Source organism: Camarhynchus parvulus, chromosome 3 (genome assembly GCF_901933205.1).
Source record: "Camarhynchus parvulus chromosome 3, STF_HiC, whole genome shotgun sequence".
Lineage (NCBI taxonomy): Eukaryota > Metazoa > Chordata > Aves > Passeriformes > Thraupidae > Camarhynchus > Camarhynchus parvulus.
Window position 1 is genome coordinate 4,841,292 of NC_044573.1, and position 9,195 is coordinate 4,850,486.

Consider the following 9,195-nt stretch of genomic DNA (forward strand, 5'->3'; position numbering starts at 1 on the left):
GGCAATGGATTTACCAATCCAAAGGCACTGGATTCTGTAGTCCAAAACACCAGGTTTTGTTGCCCAAAGGCAATGGATCCAGTAGCCAAAGGCACTGGGTTTCCCAATCGAAAGGCACTGGGTTTAGTAACCAAAACAACTGGATTTTGAAGGCCAAAATCCCTGGATTTAGCAGCCCAAACCCACTGGATTTAGCATCCAAAGGCTCTGGATTCATCTGCCTGCCATAGGCCAGCAGCACAGGGGACGAGGTCCCAAGGACACAGGAATTCTGAATTTTACTGGGAGGATTCACTGTGTCTAGGGGGAAAAAGCTTTTAGGGGGAAAAATTCTTGGAAATATTCTGGATTCTGGCTGTGGGAGCCAGCCTGGCTGGGATGAACTGTGCCATCATCCCACTCAGGACAGGCAGCCTGAAATTCCCTGTTTTCCACCTTTACCAGGGCTGGGAGCAGGTGTCAAAGGCTCCTCCTCAAACTGAAAATAATTTTTTTTTAGTGGAAACAAAGGATTTCCATTTGTCTGGCAAAATTAAGTCGATCCCACCCTCAAAGCTTCCCTGGATTTTAAAGCCCGAGTTGAAATGGGATATTTTTTGCCCCTGGAGAAGAGTGGAAGTGCGTGAGAACATCCTTGCAGGTGGCAGCGACCTGCAGGGCGGTGCTGGGATGGGGTGGCTCCGAAATTCCCACCGTGATCCAGCCGGGCCAGGCGGAGGGCGGGGGGATCCGAGTGTCCTGCTGTCACCGCGGCGCCGCCAGTGCCTCATCCCGAGGCACAGACCCGGGATTGTGCCGACCCCGAACAGATTTATGGGGTGATCCTGGCCTGCTATTAGTGGTCATGGAACCGCAGACTCCCAGACAGGGCCCGATCCCAAGCTGCCGTGGTTTTTTTGGAAGCAGAAATCTCCACTCCGGCTGTTTTGCTGCGGGCGCTGCCAGGGACACCTCATTCCCAGGAAAACGGGGTGCCCTGGCAGCAGACTGCCAGGAGGGGACACGGAGGGTGACATGGAATGAGCGGTGCCTGCGTTGCCGAGCTCGGAGCAGCTCCGCCGGCTATTTATACCCGGAACGCGGGAATGGAGCCGCTCGGGATAAATGGAGCTATTTTCAAGGTCTTGGCCAGGTCTAACTGGTTTAAACAAGGCCGGGAATGACTCACAGGGCTATAAATGTCCGTCAGAATCCTCGGAGAGGCTGTCTCCGATGGATCTCCTTGGAAAAGCAGCCTCCCGGAGCGCTGAGAAAGCTGGGACACGCTCCTGTCTCCCTGCTCCAGCACCCATTCCAAATCCCGTCAGTTCCGAACGGCTGGGACTGGGCACATCTCTGCTTTTATGGGATGTGTAAGGAATTTGGGAGCTGGGTCCCTTAATTCTGCTCCTTGGATGATGTGCTGGACTGTCCTTGGGGGTCATTCATCCCCCTGTCCTGAGAAGCGAATTCCCAGTGGGAATCGAAGCACCTCAGCCAGGCTGGAAGCTCTCCAGCAGCGCAGGGGTTTTGTTAGGAAATAACAGGGAGCTATTAAAGCCCAGGGTTTTGGGAGGAGGCTCCAGATTCCATTTTCTTCCTGTTTGTTTTCTTCTTGGGAACCCAAGGACATTTCAGTTTTCAGCAACTGATCATTAAACATAAAAAATAATTCCCGGGATGAACCCAAACCCCGGATATTTCAGTCAGGTGAAAATTCCCCTGCCCGCTGGGAGAAAATATCCACGGCAGGATTTTCCTGGGATGTGAGGAAGACTTTCTTTCCTTTCTGTCTTGATCTGGGCATCTCCCTCCGCTCATCCTCGTCCCTGTGCTGTGGGAGCTGGGGATGAATCCGTTAACTCCCGGTTTTCCGCAGCCAGCCGGCTCCTCCGGCCGTCATTCCAGATGCCTGCGCATCTTGTTTATCCAGCAAAACGTGCTGCTGGAAAGCCGGGAATGGGCATCACGTGGCCCACGGCAAACAGCCGGCAGATGCCCTCTGTTGATTTTGCTCCGGAGCTTTTCCAGAGGCTGCTGGGCTCTTCCAAGGGGGTTTTGCCCATTCCCGCTGTGATCCCATCCCACCATCCCAGTATTCCCACCTCATGCTGGCATTGTCCCCAGGGAGCATTGGGAATGCTGTCCCAGGAAGTTGTTGTTCCCATTGGGATAACTGCTGGTGCTCCATTCCTAATAATGGGGATTTATTCCCATTGGGCCTTTCCAGGGTTTTATTTTATTCCAGCAGCTCCTTCCCTTCATCGACACATTGGATAATTACAGAGCAGGAAGGAACGTTAAAACAGGGAGTGAAAATGCCAGAAATAGGGATGTATCCCAAATGTGGATCCTCAGGAATCCTCGTGGATGAAGCCAAGTTGCCTGCCCCTGGGATTGAAGGATATCATTCCAGAGTTAAAAGGATGGATATCCTTGGGATATTAAAGAGACAAAATTTTTGCACACTGACAGCTTTTCCTTTGTTAGCCTTGCTAAGGCCTTGGAAAATCTTTCTCGGAATTAAGCAGCCCCATTTAATATGGAATCTAATTAGGAGGGACTTGGTTGAAGAGTTCCTCAAATAGTTGAGTCAATATTGGCCGGTGTAATTGTGGGAATTCCCAGTGGAATTCCGGCACCTGTTCCAGAGCTGAGGCTCTGTGGGTGGGGAAAAAGAGGGAATTTCGGTGGTCCCCATCCGAGTCCTTCAAGTAACTTTTCCCAATGTATGGAATTTGTGGGAACTCAGGAGCAGGATCCTGGTGTGTGCTCCCAAATTTGTGCTGGATGTGACCTTGGGATGTGCTGTTGGCTCTTTCTGGAGAGCTTTGGTGGGAATGCTCAGCTTAATTCCCAGCTTCAGGAATGTGAACCATCCTCATCCTCATTGTCATCCTCATCCTCATCGTCATCCTCATCATCATCCTCATCGTCATCCTTATCCTCATCCTCATCCTCATCCATCTTCCCATGGTTTGTTCTGCTTGTCGGAACAGAAGCTCCTGGGAATGCTCTCAACCCAGCAGAGCTCTTGACCTTTCAAACATGGATCCTACAGGAAAAACTGGGAATAAACCCAGCCAGAGGCAGCACGGGAGCAATGGGAGCTTTCCTATCCTGCTTCACCTTCACCCTTCCCTCTTCCCTCCTCAATCCCATCTCCCACCTCTTCCTGAAGTACTTCCAGGCACTGATTCATCCATAATTTCCGTCTCTTATCAGGGAAAGGTCTCAATAAATCCGACAAGTTGCCTTTTGTCTCCAGCAATCCTCCTGAAGGGCGGCTCTTCAGGAGCCTCTGTCTCCCAATTTCCTGATTTCAAGGGAAAAACCCAATCCTGCCTTTCTTTCGGAGGAGCAGCACGACCAGGAGAGTTCATTATCCTGGATTAATGATGATAATTATCAGGAGAAGAGGGATAATTATCCAGCTTGGAGGGAAGGCACCGGCGTTGCCGCAAGGGATGGATGCAGGAAAAGCCCATCCAGGCTCCGGCCATCCCTTGGGAAGTGGGAGCTGCCTCCCAAGCCTTGGCTCCCAATGCAAATAAGAGCATCATTTCAAAATTAAATTTAAAATAAATATTAGTTAAATATTAAAGAGAAGAAATCAGGTGGAGATGGCCCAGAACTCGCTCTTTCCAACCGGGAATGTTTAAATAAGACACCACAGAAAATTTTTCTTTTTGAGCCGTCCTGGTATTCCTAAAAACATTCTTTTTATGGGAAAAATATAAATTTTCCTGTTTCTTTTCCTTAGGAGAGATGAATTTTATCGGTGTGGAAGGTGAGAAGACAGCGGGAGGTGGTTGGATGTGGGAGCGGAGCCTCCGGAGTCGATCCCACATCCAGCCGCTTTTCCGGGCCCACGTTGCTGAATACAAATGTTGGAATTGCTCCGTGTCCTCGTGTTCCCGAGACAAAGGCTTTGTCTGAGGAGCAGGAGTGGGATGTGGTGGCTGTGGTTGTCTCTGTGCGGACATGGAGCGGGATGGGCACCACCATTCCCAGCAGGATATGCTCCATGGATGGAGCAGGATGGGAGAATTGTGGGACAGACAAAGGGAAAATGGGATTTAAGTGTCTGGGGTGGTAGGAATGTCCTGAAGGATCAAAAATCCAAGGATTAAGGGCAGCTCCTAGTCCACACCTGGATGAAAATCTGGTGAGGACAAAATTCCAAGTTCTGTGGAGCCAAAGCAGGGAAGCGGCGCCTGGCAAAGAGGAAAAAGCAGGAAATTGGGAAGGCTGCTGAGCTCGGGATGGTGTCACCTCCGGCCACCCTCGCGAGGAGGTGCCAGACGTGCTCACATCTGCGCCAACATCTGCCCCAACATCTGCACGGCCCAGGCCTGAGGGTGGGAATTGCCCAGGGAAAGGCTCATCCCGGCCTCTCTGGAATCCATCGGAACAAACCTCCTGGTCCGAGGGAAAAGGGAGTGGAAAACCAGCGTGGGGGGTCACATCCAATCCAGCCAGGAGCAGAGAGCAGAATCCTTGAGCTTGCCCGGCAGCCACATCCCAAATTTCACCCCATCCTCCCAGAATTCCCCTTTCCCGAGCCTTTGGATGAGCAGAGAGCTCCTTCGGAATGCCGGGAGCGGGGATCCGGCACTTGGGGGGCACCGGCACCTCGTCCCCGCCGGGACGGGCGGTCCGGGGCTGCGGGCAGGGGGTGCCCGGGGGTGACCCCGGCTGTGACCCCGCGGGGGCTCCCTGGGTGTCCCCCCCACCCCGGGGTGTCGCTCCCGTCCCCCCCCCGCAGGCACAGCAGGCGACAGAGGGCGCCCCGCCACCGCGCTGGGGCCGCCCCTCCCTCTTTTTGGGGTGTCCCCCCTCTTGGGGTGGCATCTCCCTCCGGGCCGTCCCCCCAAAATCCCCCAAATCCCGGCAGAAAACGCCTGGAAGGGGCGGCGGGTGGCTGGGAGGGAGGTGGGCTGTGGCTATCGCCGCGGCTATCGCGATAGAAGCAGGCGATCGGGGTTGTTTTCCTTTGCCCGTGGATCCTGAGGGATTTGGGAGCGCAGGGAAAGGATCCTGGAGGGGTTTTGGGGGGTGGTTAAAAACTCTCGGCGATGCGGGGCAGGGGGAGCCCCCTGGGGAGCGCAAGCTCCATAAATAAATAAGTAATTAAATAAATAGATTAATAAATAAATAATCAAAAAAACCAAATAAATCAGGTTTGCGGTTGGCTTGGGTTTTTGTTTTTTTTTTTTTTTAATGACGGTGTGCAGATCGAGGTGGGAATTCATGGAGCACTCCCCGGGAGCGGCGGGGATGCTCCCGGAGGAGCCAGGCGGGCGCAGGGAAGGGGCGGTGGGAATGGGGGGAAGCCCCCGGTGCCTCCCTGTCGCCCTTGGTCCCCCCCCCCTCCATCAGGACCGCGGATTTAGACCCACGGCGGGGGGGTAATTTTGGTCACCCCTCTGTCCTTCCTTCCTTCCTCTTTCCCTCTTTTCCTCCTTCCCTGCTTTCCCCCGCTCCCAGGCGCTCCGGCAGCGGCGCTGCCCCGACGGAGCGCACCGGGACCCGCACCGGCACCCGCACAGGGCCGGCCCCCGCGGCCCCGCCGGCGCTGCCCGCCCCTTTCCCTGCTCTCCCTGCTCCGTTCAGTCCCGGTTTTCCTGCCGGGAAGAGCCGCGTCCCGACCTGCCGGCCAGGCAGAGCCCCGGGGCCCGTTCGCCGCGGGGAGCAAAGGTGCGTGGGGAGGGCACCGGGGACTTCGGGGGGGACACTCGGCCGCTCCAGCGGGGCCATTCCCAGCGGGAATGCTGCGGGGGAGCCGCTGCCGTCGGGGCTGTCCGGGCAGCGGGGCGGGAATGGTGTGCCCCGGGAGCGGGATGGGAATGGTGTCCCCCGGGAGCGGGGTGGGGTGGCAGCGGTGTCCCCCGGCGCGGGGCGGTGGCGGAGGCGCGCAGAGGTGCGCGGGGCCGCGGAGGAGCCGCTCCCGCCTAGGTGTGAGCTGATTATTCAAATGGGCAGCCGAGGACCTGGGGATTGGAGGCTCGCCCGGCCGCTCCGTGCTATATCACTGGGGCACCCACGTCACTGCAGCACTTGTCCTCCTCTTCCTCCTCCTCCTCTTCTTCCTCCCTCCTCCCTCCTCCTCCTCCTCCTCCGGCTCCTCCATCGCCTCCGGGCGCCTCTCCGCCGCGGAGCGCTGCGAAAACCCACCCAAGGAGCGGCGGCGGAACAAACCCACCCCAGCCCCAGCGCCGCTCCATCCCCCCCTTCCTCCCTCCCTCCTCTTCCTCCTCCTCCAGAGGCTCCGGCGGAGGGGAGGGAGGGTTGGGGACTTTTTTTTTTTTTTTTTTTTTTTTTTTTTTTTTTTTTTGGGTCGCTCTCCGCCGTCGTTTGTTGTGGCTGTTAAAATTTAAACTGCCATGCACTCCACTTCCAGTATGCTGGGAGCGGTGAAAATGGAAGGCCATGAGCACACGGACTGGAGCAACTACTACGGGGAGCCCGAGGTATGGACGGAGCCGGGAGCCCCAAAACCCCGCGGTGTCCCGGGCCCCGCACGGGATTAACTTTGGCACCGGCTCGGCGCTGCGGGCGGGGGTCCCGAGGTGCGGGTGGGGATGCGGGCGACTCTTCCCTGTTTTCCCTCCCACCCCTCCAGGTATTTTTCTCTCTCCGGGCAGGGATGTCCCTTTCCCTTTCCCTTCCTCTGCAACTCCGCTTCCCGGGACGGCTCCGCCGCTCCTGCTGCCACCGCGGTTTTTTTTAATATAGATACCAAAATATATTTGGGTTTCATTAAGAAGAAAAACAACCCCCCTACACACCCCCCCGCCACCACCCCGCGCCGGGATTTAACCCTTTCCTCCCGTGCCCTCCGCGGAGCCCCGCGGCTGCGGCGCCTCCGGCTCCGGGCTGGGCTGGGCTGGGCTGGGGCTCCCCCCCGCGCCATCCCCGTGCCCTGTGTCGCTTGTCCCCGCAGGGCTACTCCTCGGTGAGCAACATGAACGCGGGGCTGGGCATGAACAGCATGAACACCTACATGACCATGTCGGCCATGAGCAGCACGGCCAACATGACGGCGGCGGCCACCTCCATGAACATGTCCTACGCCAACACGGGCATGAGCCCCTCGCTGACGGGCATGTCCCCGGGAGCGGGGGCCATGCCGGCCATGGGCTCGGCCGGCGTGCCGGGCATGGGCGCCCACCTGAGCCCCAGCATGAGCCCCATGGGCGGCCAGGCGGGCTCCATGAACGCCCTGGCGCCCTACTCCAACATGAACTCCATGAGCCCCATCTACGGCCAGTCCAACCTGAACCGCTCGCGCGACCCCAAGACCTACCGGCGCAGCTACACGCACGCCAAGCCGCCCTACTCCTACATCTCCCTCATCACCATGGCCATCCAGCAGTCCCCCAACAAGATGCTGACCCTCAGCGAGATCTACCAGTGGATCATGGACCTGTTCCCCTTCTACCGCCAGAACCAGCAGCGCTGGCAGAACAGCATCCGCCACTCGCTCTCCTTCAACGACTGCTTCCTCAAGGTGCCGCGCTCGCCGGACAAGCCAGGCAAGGGCTCCTTCTGGACGCTGCACCCGGACTCGGGGAACATGTTCGAGAACGGCTGCTACCTGCGCCGCCAGAAGCGCTTCAAGTGCGAGAAGCAGCTGGCGGCCAAGGACGGCTCTGCCGGCGCCGGCGGCGGCAGCAAGAAAGGCCCAGGCCAAGCGGCCAGCCAGCCCCTGGGCGAGGGCAGCTCCTCGGGCGGCTCCGATGGCTCCGCGGGCGCCGAGTCCCCGGCCAGCTCCTCGCCCTGCCAGGACCACAAGCGCACCCTGGCCGACCTCAAAGGGCTGAGCCCCGGGGAGCCTTCGGCCTCGCCGGGCCAGCACCTGCTGGCACCGCCGCACGCCGGGCTGGCCCACGAGGGGCACCTGAAGCCTGAGCACCACTACGCCTTCAACCACCCGTTCTCCATCAACAACCTGATGTCCTCCTCGGAGCAGCAGCACCACCACCCGCACCACCAGCACCACCACCCGCACAAAATGGACCTGAAGGCCTACGAGCAGGTGATGCACTACTCGGGCTACGCCTCGCCCGTGCCCGCGGGCCTGGCCATGGCGCCCGTCACGAACAAAAGCGCCCTGGAGGCCTCGCCTTTGGCCGGAGAGACTTCCTACTACCAAGGCGTGTACTCCCGGCCCATCATGAACTCCTCCTAAGCAGGAAAAACGCTCCTGGAGAAAGGGGGAAACCCTTCCCTCCCCCCCCATACCCCTCGCAGTGGACTCTGAGCACGGTACATATCCGGTATATATATATATATATATATATTTTTTATTTTTTTTCTGTTGGCTCCAGATGTTTGCATCCATTTGGGAATCTGCAGCCGTGTGGCCCCTTCCCAAATCCACCCGGGGGGGAGCTCCATGTGGGGTGGTTTGGTTTGGCGGGGTGGGCATGGGGGGGGTTCTCCGGGGCTTGTTTTGATTTTTTTTCGTTGTCGTTGTCGCCACGAGGTCTAAATATATCTATTTTTTTGTGTGCGAGTGAGGGGGGCGAAAAACAACCCCCAACCGAGGCAGAACCAACCCCTCCTTCCTTGTGAATACTCCTAGTTCAGAAACCGAGAACCAAAAGTCTTGCGACGTTGTAAAAAAAAAAAATAGAAGAAAGAGAAAAAAAGGGGTGGGAGGGGGGGAACGGGGGGAAAGCAAAAATGAAAAGAAAAAAAATACGAAAAAAAATTTCAAAAGGCAGGATAGATTGTTGTAATTGAAGCAAATGCTTGATGTTCCCGGGAGAGTAAACTACTTGGATCGGATTAATTTATCGTTTCTGTATGCTTTATTTATGGCTTCGAGCTGTGTATTCTGGTAGCGAGCGGCCGCAGCTGCCGCAGAACTCCATTAAAGTCGTATTGGCGGTGCTTTTCCCCCTGCATCTCTGTTCCGCCGCCGCCGCCGCCCGACGGGACCCCCGCCGCTCCCGGCGGGCATCGCCGCTGTCCCTGCCGGCATTCCCGGGATCCCCGCGAGCGAGCCGGCCCCGGCTGCGACCGCTCCCAACCCGGCTGGGATCGCTCCATGCCCGGCTGGGATCGCTCCAATCCCCCGCCGGAATCTCTCCAGCCCCCGCTGGAATCTGCGATGTCTCTGCCGCCCTCCTTCCATCCCTTCCGGAGCCCCTCCATCCCCGCAGGATCCCACTATTCCTTCCAGGATCCCACGACACCTCCATGCCC

General features: G+C 57.6%; 1 protein-coding gene across 2 annotated transcripts; it reads left to right on the top strand.

Moving 5' to 3' along the window:
- Positions 1-5,622: 5,622 nt before the first annotated feature.
- Positions 5,623-8,255, top strand: FOXA2 (forkhead box A2). Of its 2 annotated transcripts, XM_030946640.1 has the most exons (3): positions 5,623-5,679; positions 6,383-6,452; positions 6,926-8,255. In XM_030946640.1, the coding sequence occupies exons 2-3, from the start codon at positions 6,384-6,386 to the stop codon at positions 8,171-8,173; spliced, it is 1,317 nt and encodes a 438-aa protein (XP_030802500.1). In that variant the 5' UTR covers positions 5,623-5,679; position 6,383; the 3' UTR covers positions 8,174-8,255. The 2 variants fall into 2 exon arrangements, with proteins under 2 accessions (XP_030802500.1, XP_030802499.1); XM_030946639.1 differs by lacking the exon at positions 5,623-5,679 and having other exon boundaries at positions 6,329-6,452.
- The last annotated feature ends 940 nt before the right edge of the window (positions 8,256-9,195 follow it).